This window comes from Rhinopithecus bieti, unplaced genomic scaffold (genome assembly GCF_001698545.2).
Source record: "Rhinopithecus bieti isolate Rb0 unplaced genomic scaffold, ASM169854v2 scaffold_1101, whole genome shotgun sequence".
Classification (NCBI taxonomy): Eukaryota; Metazoa; Chordata; class Mammalia; order Primates; family Cercopithecidae; genus Rhinopithecus; species Rhinopithecus bieti.
This window is the reverse complement of record NW_016803441.1, coordinates 1,794,251-1,809,117: the sequence shown is the minus strand read 5'-3', so window position 1 is coordinate 1,809,117 and position 14,867 is coordinate 1,794,251. Positions and strand designations below refer to the sequence as shown.

General features: G+C 33.7%; 1 protein-coding gene across 2 annotated transcripts in view; it reads right to left on the bottom strand.

Moving 5' to 3' along the window:
• The window catches only part of HGF (hepatocyte growth factor), a 73,360-nt gene that overhangs the window by 15,022 nt on the left and 43,471 nt on the right, over positions 1-14,867 (bottom strand). For both annotated transcript variants that reach the window (XM_017884046.1, XM_017884035.1), the window contains exons 9-11: positions 13,694-13,821; positions 4,320-4,422; positions 837-970 (exon numbers count right to left, since the gene is read on the bottom strand). In XM_017884046.1, the coding sequence (XP_017739535.1) occupies positions 837-970; positions 4,320-4,422; positions 13,694-13,821 (365 nt within the window). The remainder of the gene's footprint in view (positions 1-836; positions 971-4,319; positions 4,423-13,693; positions 13,822-14,867) is intronic.

Genomic DNA, 14,867 nt, shown 5'->3' with positions numbered 1-14,867 from the left:
TTTTTTTTGAGACGGAGTCTCGCTCTGTCGCCCAGGCTGGAGTGCAGTGGCCGGATCTCAGCTCACTGCAAGCTCCGCCTCCCGGGTTTACGCCATTCTCCTGCCTCAGCCTCCCAAGTAGCTGGGACTACAGGCACCCGCCAACTCGCCCGGCTAGTTTTTTGTATTTTTTAGTAGAGACGGGGTTTCGCCGTGTTAGCCAGGATGGTCTCGATCTCCTGACCTCGCGATCCACCCGTCTCGGCCTCCCAAAGTGCTGGGATTACAGGCTTGAGCCACCGCGCCCGGCCTTTTATATAACTTTTATTTTATGCACTAATATCCTTTTTAAAAAGCCATCTGGGAATCAGGTAACTAGGTGGAAAACTCCAGGCTCTTCTTTAGTCTTAAGTTAAAGAACTGAGAAGGAAATAGAAGTACCACTAGTTCAGATCTGCTCATGGCTCTTTTAGTGGGCTGGGAACTTTGCTGAGAGCTCTGCTATATTCAGAAGTCGAACAGGTAGTATTGGTGTTGGGGAGTGGGGAGATATTTCTAGCCCAGTCACATTAGAACTGTGGCAATGAACGCTTTTGGAATCCAAATGGAAATCTTCTGAGGGAAGAGAATCTCCTTTAAAATGTTAAATCTCTTCTTATCTATAAGAGAGATGGAGAGAGAGAAAGAGACCATGTGGTGTGTCTGCGTGTGTGTTGTGTGCATTTGTGAGTGTTGCTCTCTGGAGAGTTTCCTCATTTGGGAATAAATGCCAGACCGCCTATATTATTTACAACTTTTAGATGAAATGTAGTATATTTAAAATATTTCACAAGACACCAATCCCTAACTGTACTTACAACGAGAAATAGGGCAATAATCCCAAGGAATGAGTGGATTTCCGGTGTAGCACCAGGGTCCATGAGCATCATCATCCGGATTTCGGCAGTAATTCTCATTCAACTTACTTGCATCTGGTTCCCAGAAGATATGACTGCGGAAACAATAGGCTTTGCACATCACAAGATGCTCATTCCATCCAAGAGACACAAAATATTACAAAAAGATATAATCTCAGCACATTACTTTCACTGTAGATACAGCATAACCTTCTACTTGGGATGAATTTTATCTATTTTGTTTGAGGTCTGTTTTGTTGCTGCTGTTGTTCCTACACTTTAGAAGCAGACTCTCTAACTTGGAAATCTGGAAGAGGGCTCCATAATTGGCATATTAGATTTTGTGATTTTGCCTCTATTTGAGAATCCCAGTGGCATGGTAACAATACTTCTGTGCATAGAAATAAGAGAAACATTGCCTAAAGCAAGCAGATGGCAAAGATTAAAACTATAAAGTACATAAAAATACAAGCTATTACACAAGTATTTTTTTACATTTTAGATACAAATGAAGCATCACTAGCAATACCACTATGACAGAGTACAAGAAGATATACTGAAATTAATAATGTGTTAATTAAATAATTAAAATTCTAAATTATATGGGTCATATGGTTATAAAATACTATTTTCTGACAGATAACTGAGCAATACTTTATTTCTAATTTACATCTTAACAATTTACTACAAAAGAAAAGCAAAGATTGTAAATTTACTGTAAATTATTTTATACGGCCATTTTCATTCATGTAACATCAATATTTACATTTACCTCAATAACATGAATGAAGTCAATTCTACATGGTCACTCTGACTGCTCATAAAAGTCATTAAAACTATGCATCTTACTGAATTTGTTTCCAGTTATTAATTGCTACCATGCTTGAATATAATTAATGTGTCATTTTAAATAAAACTTTAAAAAGCTTGAACATGGAAACTTGAACTATATTTCCAGAACAAGGTTCATTTTTCTGGACCAAAAATAATAGTAAACACATATAGTACTTATTACATGCCAGATTGTGTTGTAGGTTCTTCATAGATATAACCTTAGACCAATCTTATGAGACAGTCTTTAAGGTTATACCATATTACATTTGTGGAAATTGAAATCCAGAGAGGACAACTAATTGGTGTAATGTCACATGGCTTGCAAACACTAGAGCTGGGGTTTGAACCCACAGCTGTTTCAAGAGTCAGTGCTCAAAACCGCCATGCTCTATCTCCTACTTACAAAGTTTGTCCTTAAGCCAAAATGGTACCATGTGACTTAATCCTTGATCAATTTCCTATAAATTGTTTCCAAAAGTCAAACCTAAACTTGATGAACTAAGTATTATTAGGGACCCATTGATAGTTTCTAAGTAAATATATCCCATATTTTCAGTGGCATGCTGGTAAAAGTTTACCAACTGGTACTTTGAGGTATGTGTATGTTGAGGATGAAGAGGAGGAGTCCTTGTTTGTAGCTGTTGCTGATTTCTGTCATGTAAATACTTCTACCATGAAAATTTCAAGCTTCTAATGTAAAATCACTGAAGGCAACATTTTTGAAAGAAGATGAGAACAATTATATCTCACAACTCCATAAAAGCAATCCGCCCCACACACCACTGTATGTTTCTAAAAATGCTTTAAAAAATAGCAGTGCTGAAATTAGCATTTATTTTAATCATGCCAATTCTTATTTAAAATTATTTAATAATAATTATTAATAAATCGTTTTAATCTTCAGGATAAAATTTACATTTCTTAACTGAGCTTACAAGACTCTCTATATGGTGTTGTAAAGAGGTAAAAATAAACATGTAAAAAAAGAATTCCTTCTCTGTGGACATTGACCAAGTTACATTCTTTCAGTCTAACCACGATTATTTCCTATATTCAAACAACCTAATGCTTTGGCCTTTGCACATGCAATTTCTTGTGTCTAATGTCCTCTTCCTCCTCTACTTCCCTTGCCCAATTCCTACTCATCATGTACATCCCAGTCAATTTCCCTTCTTTTAAGAAGCCTGCCTGACCACTTATGTCTGAGTAGGCACTTCTTTGCATTCCCATAGCATAAAATATGCTTTCATAGTGTTCATATGGCATTTCCTGTTTGCTTGCATCCCACACTAGAGTGGGAGATCTATAAGGACAGAACTCTGCTGCTTTTTGAAGTCCTAGAACTACAGTGTCAATATAGTAGCCATTGGCCATATATGGCTAGCAAGAAATTGATCCAGTCCAAATTGACAGGTGCTGTAAGTGTAAACAGACACCAGATTTTGAATATGCAGCATGAGAATATAATGTAAAAGATATTTTTAATTATTTTGTATTAAATACATATTGAAATGAAAAACTGTAGATATATTGAATTAAATAAAATATATTAAAATTAATTTTGCCTGTTTATTTTTACCTCTTTAAAAGTGGCTACTAGGAATTTAACAGAACATATGTCGCTTACATTTGTGAGTTGCATTATCTCCATATTGGACAGCATTATTTTAGAACTATCCTTTTTGTGTGAAGTAAATTAATTGAAACAATATAACCCCCTACTGAGTATATTTTGGAAGAGAATAAGGAACTTAAAAGACTGAAGCAAAGTCATTCCATCTCTCTCAGCCCTTAAATTCCTATCCATACATAGGAATCTTTCCTATAGGATTATGGTGGTCAAATGGCATAACTTAGGTAAAGCAGCCATGTTATAGGCACTCGATCAAATGACTGTAACTTGTTTTTTCTTTTATTCTAGTGCATATACTCTGGGATGTTTACGAAAAATCTGCTTTGGGTCACAATTATGTGTCATACTGCTTTCACAATTTTGTAAACACTAGCACTATTGCTAGGGCTGAGTAGATGCTACCTTCTCTGTCTATACATTCCTGTAATTATTGGAAAATTTTATGTATCAAAGTTCATAAGGAAACCTGTCATTACACATTTTTAATAGTTAAGGTTTAGTATTTTAGATATTTAAATTATATATGAGTGATTATTCATTGATTTGTCATAAATTACTATCAATTACTAAGTATGAAAACAATAATCCCATAAAATGCACTATTTCAAACACCAGATTTACCACTTAATTATACACTCTTATTAAATTATGTAATTATTTTGTCAATGTGACCGTATCCTCCTTAGAGGTTGGAACTAAAATATTATCCACTTTTTGTTGATGTTCTCCATGATAGCAATTACAGTACAGAACACACAGTAAATGCTCAATAAATATCTACTAACTTGAATTGTATATTTAAAAGTTTGCTACATAAACAATGTTATGATGAGTTGTAAAGCAAAACCAATCTAATGTTTTTATTAGTTTACCATGATATATAAAAGAATAGAAAGAAATAGCAATGTACATATCTAAGTATACAATTTGTTGGTATCACTACATTCTATATATTTGAAAGGAAGAAATTTACACACCGGTGTAAGTCTTCCATGTTCTTGTCCCACATTGAACATGTTAGTCCAGATCTTGTTTGGGATAAGTTGCCCATATAATTTTTGCCATTCCCACGATAACAATCTAGACATAAAATATACAGAAATAAGTCTAACGACTATTAAGGCAGATAAAATAAAAACATTTTTTACAAGTATATGGAATCATGAAATCAACATAAAAATTAAAGTACTTGAAAGGGCCGGGCACAGTGGCTCACGCCTATAATCCCAGCACTTTGGGAGGCCGAGGCAGGCAGATCACGAGGTCAGGAGATTGAGACCATCCTGGCTAACACGGTGAAACCCTATCTCTACTAAAAAAACTCAAAAAATTAGCTGGGCATGGTGGCAGGCGCCTGTAGTCCCAGCTACTCAGGAGGCTGAGGCAGGAGAATGGCGTGAACCCAGGAGGCGGAGCTTGCAGTGAGCTGAGATTACACCACTGCACTCCAGCCTGGGCGACAGAGCAAGACTCCGTCTCAAAAAAAAAAAAGAAAAAAGAAAATTAAAGTACTTGAAATCTGTACAAATCAAAAGTACTCAAATATCTCAGATTAAAATATCTTTATTTTAAGCCCAATATCTTCATCAAAATAAGGGTTCACGCAAATTCAAATATAACAAATAATAATTTAAAAACAAAATAATTTAAATGAGTGGCCCTTTGGAACAGCAAAGAAATAAGAATTTTAGAATAACACATGTATTTCCCAATATTTTCTTCTGAAAAATTTCATTCCATAGAAAAGTAATATAACAAACATTCATCTACTAGTCACATTCCTTATGTTTTGATTTTTGTCTTTTGTGACATTGACATTCTGAGTCACCCAAGTCAGCTGTTTTACAAATGCTCTTTAACTTCAGTTTGTTTGATTTATTTTCTCATGAATAAAACCAAGTTAAAGATATTTAACAGGAATATTGCATCAGTGATGCTTTGTCCTTTTTAGAGCATAACATCTTGTGGTACGTGATGTCACTTTGTTCTATCACAGGTGATGTGTTTGATCACTTGGTTAAGTGGTGCAAAAGAAAAACTCCTCTTTGTATTTAACAAAAAATCAGTTGGGGTCTTTGAGTCTGAATAAATATCCTATTGCCAAACAAATTTTCACAAAATAGCTTAGGCATACGTCAACGAATTTTGCATGAAACACTTATTGTCATGCTGATGGTAAAATGGTTATTTTGCTATTTCTAACATTTCTTTGTATTTGTTAGTTAGCATTCTTCTGTAAATAAAAATTTTTCCTTTTCCCTTACCCCATGCATTTATGTATTAGTAGTAGAAGTGCTAGCACTAGCTGTAGAAGTAGTAAATGAAATGTGGACCAGGGGATTTTCTTTTTATTTCATATGATATATAATCTACTCCTGTTATTCATTTTGATGCTCAAATTGTTCCAAATTTGGCCAATGGAACCTACTTTAAACTGACTCCTGTGTCTCTTACTATGCTCCATGAGGTTTTCTGTTTCTCTTTTTTTTTAGTTGAGCAATTTGTGTTCTCCTGCCTCAGCCTCCTGAGTAGCTAGGATTACAGGCATGCGTCACCACACCTGGTTGATTTTTTGTATTTTTAGTAGAGATGGGGTTTCATCATGTTTGGCCAGACTGGTCTCAAACTCCTGACCTCAAGTGATCCGCCCACCTCGGACTCCCAAAGTGCTGGGATTACAAGCATGAGCCATCATGCCCAGCCATATTGTTCATACTTTTAATCAAAAGAAATGCAGTCAGAAATCAAGTTCTTCAAAAAATATAAGTTGGTCAGGTGCTGTGGCTTACACTTGTAATCCCAGCACTTTGGGAGGATGAGGTAGGTGGATCACTTCAGGTCAGGAGTTCTGGCCAATGTGGTGAAACCCCATTTCTACCAAAAATATAAAAAATTAGCTGGGTGTGGTGCTCACACCTGTAGTCCCAGCTACTCAGGAGGCTGAGGCAGGAGAATTGCTTAAACTCCAGAGGCGGAGGTTGCAATGAGCCAAGATCATGCCACTGCAATCCAGCCTGGGTGACACAGCGAGACTCCGTCTCAAAAAATAAATAAATAAAATTTAAAAGATTTTATCTCTCTCTATATAACTATATATTGCATTCCAAATTTAAAAAGAATTATTCTATTTTTAAAAATACTCTATATTTTTAAATAATACCAAAAATTTTTAAAGTAACTTTTGTATTTAAGATTCTTAATTTTTTGTATGAATGAAAACTGTACATTTGACTATGAAAAGTCATCTACAAATTTACATCAACATTAAGATTTTATGTCGGGAAAAATAACTAATGAGTACTAGCCTTAGTACCCGGGTGATGAAATTATCTGTACAACAAACCCCCATGACACAAGTTTACCTATGTAACAAACCTACACATATATTCCAAAAAAGTAAAGAATAGAAAATACACAAGAGCCATAAACAAGAAAGTAATGATCTACTTGCAATGGTGAGTAGAAAGTAGAAATGGAATGGCATGGAAGCAAGAGAAAAGGACACTAATATGAATTTACCCTTTCATATAGTATTGACTATTATCCAATGTCAAGATTTTAAATATTCAAAAAATAATATCCAGAAAGATGGAAATAAAGACAGAAATATGCCCATGTATATATCATGTGTATACCATTAATACAGAGAAGGAAAAAGATCCAGATGATTTTTGGATACAATTTTCTGATTGTATATCTGACTGTATATACTCTCACTAGAATATATTTTAAGACTGAAATAACTGTAAATACATTCTATGATATCGATATAAATATTTAAATAAATTATATTGTTTACTGCCTTAAGTGTATAATATATAGTATATATAATAAGTAGTGTTTTACAACATTTTAAAGAAATTCTGTAATTTCAGTTTTCATTTTTCTTTAATAGTGTTTTTTAATATTCAGTTGGAAGAATATTTATATATATGTTAATTCAGATGTTGCAAGATTTGAAAAATGTTTTCACTCATCTAACTATATGTAGCACTTATATTTTCTGTTTTTAGAAAAATTCCTACATCTAAGTATCCACTTAGAACATTAGATAGATCTATCTACTTAGATCTAGGTATTTTTCAATAGATATAAATATAAACATTTTTCTATAGATATATAAAACAACACATACTATTAGCTCAGCAGTGTCAAACAACAACATAACTGACAGTTAAAATTCCACAGTTGAATGTTGATTTAGCTAACAATGTTTTTCTTGAGTAGAAGGTCTATGGCTTCTTCATTTTTAAATTGTCCCATAGTCTAGCAGTTTGTTGCATATATCAGGTGCAATGGTGCAATATATTGTTAAAGAATAGTAATATAATGTGGTGTTAAAGAATGAATGAAAGGAAAAAAGGATGAAAGAATGAAAAGGCCAATGTAAAGAGATTCAGATTTAATCCCAATGTGCCAATTTGAGAATTTAGGAAAGTTACTTAAATTCCATAAAACTAATATTTTCACCTATGAACGAATCATCTGATAAGCAATAACATGTTTACTCTCCAGAATCCAAAATTTTCATATTCTATTACCTGATCCTTTTTAAGTGATGTATATGTATATAAAATATATCTTAATATACACCAAAAGTTTATCAAATAATTGTTTTCCTTTATCACTCACAAATTATTAACAAATGTTCAGGTAAATGAGACAGGAACACAGAAGACTCAGCTGGTACCAAACTTCCCTTAATCATTGACTTCAACTTTATTTCCAATTGACCCTTAAAAGAACAGTGAAACGGACTGAAAAGAGACTCATCCCCTCTTCCCTCTACAACTCTCTTTTCAGAGTTGCTCATGAACAACGGCATTGTGGAAAAAGTTAAAGGATGGAAGAAGTATGCATAGGGCAGTAAGTCTATGAGATGGAGCTTTAAATTTGGCTTGGGATTTCAAGGATGATTTAGGGCTAACTGTGATCATGACCATCACAATTAAGTCTATGTGAAATAGAATATGATCATTTAAAAAGGATAACTCTCAATTTACTATACATCAATAATTCCCAGGACTCAACATTATTTTTAATATTTAATGAATTATTTCTTTGAAAAATCTACCTTTTTAAAAAATTATTTTAGGTTCAGGGGTACATAGGTAGGTTTGTTATATGTAAATTGTGTGTCACCGGGGTTGGGTGCATAGATTATTTTGCAGGCATATGCATGCATGTGTCTTTATGGCAGAACAATGTATATTGCTTTGGGTATAGACCCAGTAATGGGATTGCTGCGTTGAATGGTAGTTGTGTTTTAAGTTTTTTGAGAAATCTCCATGTGGCTGAATTAATTTACATTCCCACCAGCAGGATATAAGCATTTCCTTTTCTCAGCAACCTCACCATCATCTATTATTTTTTGACTTAAAAATCTATTTCAATCTGACTTTACTACCGCTCCCTGAGACAGTTATCTTCAATGGCATCTATGTTTCCAAATGCAATGGTCATTTCCCTCAAACCCCACGGTTATCCAGCAGCTACACTGCTAACAACCAGGGTCAAGTCACTCCCATCTGTAGTCTGAATTATTGAAACAACGACTTCATTGGTTCTCCTGTTTTAACCCTTGTCAAGAATTCTAGCTATTTTCCGGAACGCAGCCAGAGTGATCCAGTTAAAACTTAAGTCAGATTGTGTAACTTCTCCTTTCAGAGCCCTAAGAGTCCTTTCTCTTTCAGAGCAAAAGTGCAAACGTTTACAATTCCTGAAAGGCTGATACAATTTTAGCCCAATTGCCTCTCTAATCTCATTTCCTACTACTCTTCATCTTACTTATTTTGTACTAGCTATAGTGATGTGCTTATTTACTTAACTTTCCCAGAACTCCCTCATCTCACACCATTTGCATTTGCAGTTTTCTCTATCTATAATACTCTTACACATATATGTACATGGCACATGCTGCTCCCTCACTGCCCTTGGCTCCTTCTTATATGTTAACATAATAAGTATGATCTTCCCTGAACATTAAAATATAAAAGAGCAGCAGCCCTCTTTTCTAACTCTGAGACATTTTTCTCTCTACTACTTATGACAAACTACTGTAATATTCCCATTCTCATTTTTATTTTGCTTATTTTCTATCAGTTGGATATTAGCTCCAGGGGGTCAGATAACTTAGTTTTGTTTACCGGTATATCTCCAAGGCTTAGAACTGTGGCTGTCAGTAGCATACACTCAGCTAAATAAATGTTGAGTGAATAAACATATAAGAAAAACCCAACTTCAAACTTGGTGATTTTGTTTGCTAGCCAGCAAAACCAGTGCAGCAAGAAGTAGATCTTATGCTGTAAAATGTGTCCTCCCTTTAGGCCTTTCCCCTGAATTTAATCATGCCCACCCTGCAGAATGTCAGCTATTACCTTGTCCATTTGACATATCACAGTTTGGAATTTGGGAGCAGTAACCAACTCGGATGTTTGGATCAGTGGTAAAACACCAGGGTGATTCAGACCCATCTGGATTTCGGCAGTAATTTTCTCGTAGGTCCCTATTGAGAATAAGCATGTTAATGTAAATTACCAGAGTTGTTACGTTGGTGAAGTCAGAGCCATTACATTGCTAGAATTCTAGAATGTATGCATGTTTATAAATAGAGTTCTAAGTTTTTGCACTTAAAATAGCTATAACAATTTAATATTCAGTATACATAACTGACACTGCCCAAATTACTGAAATAAATGCTGTCATATGTTAATATTTTTTTCCTTCCACAGGTCTAGAGTTTCACCCAAACATTACCGCTTCTTAAAAGAGAGAAACGGTACCACTGCATTCTTCTCACTCAGTCTCAGATTTAGACTCTGAATTGGTACCATTTCAAAACATTGGCCTGTTATTTATTACATGTTCATGACCCATATATTGTGTAGGAGCAACATGTGGAAGAAATGTTATTATCAANTCCCAGCTACTCAGGAGGCTGAGGCAGGAGAATTGCTTAAACTCCAGAGGCGGAGGTTGCAATGAGCCAAGATCATGCCACTGCAATCCAGCCTGGGTGACACAGCGAGACTCCGTCTCAAAAAATAAATAAATAAAATTTAAAAGATTTTATCTCTCTCTATATAACTATATATTGCATTCCAAATTTAAAAAGAATTATTCTATTTTTAAAAATACTCTATATTTTTAAATAATACCAAAAATTTTTAAAGTAACTTTTGTATTTAAGATTCTTAATTTTTTGTATGAATGAAAACTGTACATTTGACTATGAAAAGTCATCTACAAATTTACATCAACATTAAGATTTTATGTCGGGAAAATAACTAATGAGTACTAGCCTTAGTACCCGGGTGATGAAATTATCTGTACAACAAACCCCATGACACAAGTTTACCTATGTAACAAACCTACACATATATTCCAAAAAAGTAAAGAATAGAAAATACACAAGAGCCATAAACAAGAAAGTAATGATCTACTTGCAATGGTGAGTAGAAAGTAGAAATGGAATGGCATGGAAGCAAGAGAAAAGGACACTAATATGAATTTACCCTTTCATATAGTATTGACTATTATCCAATGTCAAGATTTTAAATATTCAAAAAATAATATCCAGAAAGATGGAAATAAAGACAGAAATATGCCCATGTATATATCATGTGTATACCATTAATACAGAGAAGGAAAAGATCCAGATGATTTTGGATACAATTTTCTGATTGTATATCTGACTGTATATACTCTCACTAGAATATATTTTAAGACTGAAATAACTGTAAATACATTCTATGATATCGATATAAATATTTAAATAAATTATATTGTTTACTGCCTTAAGTGTATAATATATAGTATATATAATAAGTAGTGTTTTACAACATTTTAAAGAAATTCTGTAATTTCAGTTTTCATTTTCTTTAATAGTGTTTTTTAATATTCAGTTGGAAGAATATTTATATATATGTTAATTCAGATGTTGCAAGATTTGAAAATGTTTTCACTCATCTAACTATATGTAGCACTTATATTTTCTGTTTTAGAAAATTCCTACATCTAAGTATCCACTTAGAACATTAGATAGATCTATCTACTTAGATCTAGGTATTTTCAATAGATATAAATATAAACATTTTCTATAGATATATAAAACAACACATACTATTAGCTCAGCAGTGTCAAACAACAACATAACTGACAGTTAAAATTCCACAGTTGAATGTTGATTTAGCTAACAATGTTTTCTTGAGTAGAAGGTCTATGGCTTCTTCATTTTAAATTGTCCCATAGTCTAGCAGTTTGTTGCATATATCAGGTGCAATGGTGCAATATATTGTTAAAGAATAGTAATATAATGTGGTGTTAAAGAATGAATGAAAGGAAAAAAGGATGAAAGAATGAAAAGGCCAATGTAAAGAGATTCAGATTTAATCCCAATGTGCCAATTTGAGAATTTAGGAAAGTTACTTAAATTCCATAAAACTAATATTTTCACCTATGAACGAATCATCTGATAAGCAATAACATGTTTACTCTCCAGAATCCAAAATTTTCATATTCTATTACCTGATCCTTTTAAGTGATGTATATGTATATAAAATATATCTTAATATACACCAAAAGTTTATCAAATAATTGTTTTCCTTTATCACTCACAAATTATTAACAAATGTTCAGGTAAATGAGACAGGAACACAGAAGACTCAGCTGGTACCAAACTTCCCTTAATCATTGACTTCAACTTTATTTCCAATTGACCCTTAAAAGAACAGTGAAACGGACTGAAAAGAGACTCATCCCCTCTTCCCTCTACAACTCTCTTTTCAGAGTTGCTCATGAACAACGGCATTGTGGAAAAGTTAAAGGATGGAAGAAGTATGCATAGGGCAGTAAGTCTATGAGATGGAGCTTTAAATTTGGCTTGGGATTTCAAGGATGATTTAGGGCTAACTGTGATCATGACCATCACAATTAAGTCTATGTGAAATAGAATATGATCATTTAAAAGGATAACTCTCAATTTACTATACATCAATAATTCCCAGGACTCAACATTATTTTAATATTTAATGAATTATTTCTTTGAAAATCTACCTTTTAAAAAATTATTTTAGGTTCAGGGGTACATAGGTAGGTTTGTTATATGTAAATTGTGTGTCACCGGGGTTGGGTGCATAGATTATTTTGCAGGCATATGCATGCATGTGTCTTTATGGCAGAACAATGTATATTGCTTTGGGTATAGACCCAGTAATGGGATTGCTGCGTTGAATGGTAGTTGTGTTTTAAGTTTTTTGAGAAATCTCCATGTGGCTGAATTAATTTACATTCCCACCAGCAGGATATAAGCATTTCCTTTTCTCAGCAACCTCACCATCATCTATTATTTTTTGACTTAAAATCTATTTCAATCTGACTTTACTACCGCTCCCTGAGACAGTTATCTTCAATGGCATCTATGTTTCCAAATGCAATGGTCATTTCCCTCAAACCCCACGGTTATCCAGCAGCTACACTGCTAACAACCAGGGTCAAGTCACTCCCATCTGTAGTCTGAATTATTGAAACAACGACTTCATTGGTTCTCCTGTTTTAACCCTTGTCAAGAATTCTAGCTATTTTCCGGAACGCAGCCAGAGTGATCCAGTTAAAACTTAAGTCAGATTGTGTAACTTCTCCTTTCAGAGCCCTAAGAGTCCTTTCTCTTTCAGAGCAAAAGTGCAAACGTTTACAATTCCTGAAAGGCTGATACAATTTTAGCCCAATTGCCTCTCTAATCTCATTTCCTACTACTCTTCATCTTACTTATTTTGTACTAGCTATAGTGATGTGCTTATTTACTTAACTTTCCCAGAACTCCCTCATCTCACACCATTTGCATTTGCAGTTTTCTCTATCTATAATACTCTTACACATATATGTACATGGCACATGCTGCTCCCTCACTGCCCTTGGCTCCTTCTTATATGTTAACATAATAAGTATGATCTTCCCTGAACATTAAAATATAAAAGAGCAGCAGCCCTCTTTTCTAACTCTGAGACATTTTCTCTCTACTACTTATGACAAACTACTGTAATATTCCCATTCTCATTTTATTTTGCTTATTTTCTATCAGTTGGATATTAGCTCCAGGGGTCAGATAACTTAGTTTTGTTTACCGGTATATCTCCAAGGCTTAGAACTGTGGCTGTCAGTAGCATACACTCAGCTAAATAAATGTTGAGTGAATAAACATATAAGAAAACCCAACTTCAAACTTGGTGATTTTGTTTGCTAGCCAGCAAAACCAGTGCAGCAAGAAGTAGATCTTATGCTGTAAAATGTGTCCTCCCTTTAGGCCTTTCCCCTGAATTTAATCATGCCCACCCTGCAGAATGTCAGCTATTACCTTGTCCATTTGACATATCACAGTTTGGAATTTGGGAGCAGTAACCAACTCGGATGTTTGGATCAGTGGTAAAACACCAGGGTGATTCAGACCCATCTGGATTTCGGCAGTAATTTTCTCGTAGGTCCCTATTGAGAATAAGCATGTTAATGTAAATTACCAGAGTTGTTACGTTGGTGAAGTCAGAGCCATTACATTGCTAGAATTCTAGAATGTATGCATGTTTATAAATAGAGTTCTAAGTTTTGCACTTAAAATAGCTATAACAATTTAATATTCAGTATACATAACTGACACTGCCCAAATTACTGAAATAAATGCTGTCATATGTTAATATTTTTTTCCTTCCACAGGTCTAGAGTTTCACCCAAACATTACCGCTTCTTAAAAGAGAGAAACGGTACCACTGCATTCTTCTCACTCAGTCTCAGATTTAGACTCTGAATTGGTACCATTTCAAAACATTGGCCTGTTATTTATTACATGTTCATGACCCATATATTGTGTAGGAGCAACATGTGGAAGAAATGTTATTATCAATAGTCATTAACTACTCTCATTTAAAATGGAAGTTCAATCTATTCAAATATGTCCCACGAAAATTATGATAGCTATTTTTTCCTTGAGTTCTGCATTTCTTTGATTTATTTAATTTGTTGCATCAATTTACTTGAATTACAAAGCAATTCTTTATGGATTTAGAGAGGCTACCTAAAATCTTTATACATATTTCTGTAAAATTAAGGCCCAGTTATACTATAGAAAAACGAACTATAGAACAAATTGTCAATGTAGTACACGTATATTCTTCATTTTACCAGTATTTTAATTAGAAATTTAGAATTCTTAATAAGAAAAAAAAATCTATGCTAATAATCCCTGTATGTAAAAGAATTTTAATGGTTTTCTATCAATATAAATAAGGTTCACATTAAATAAAATGTGGATTTCATGATAAATAAAATGTATTAAATATGCTGTCTAATTTTAAACAAGTGTGTGCTTTTATTTCATAGATTCCTTGTTAATAACTAATATTCAATCTTTTGGAAACCACAGTATTTGTATCACGTAGCTTCAATTAGAAGTACTATTATACAATTATATTAATATCCAAATGGACCATTCGAAACTGAGAATTTTTGTTTTTTTGTTTTTTTTTTTTTTTTTTTTT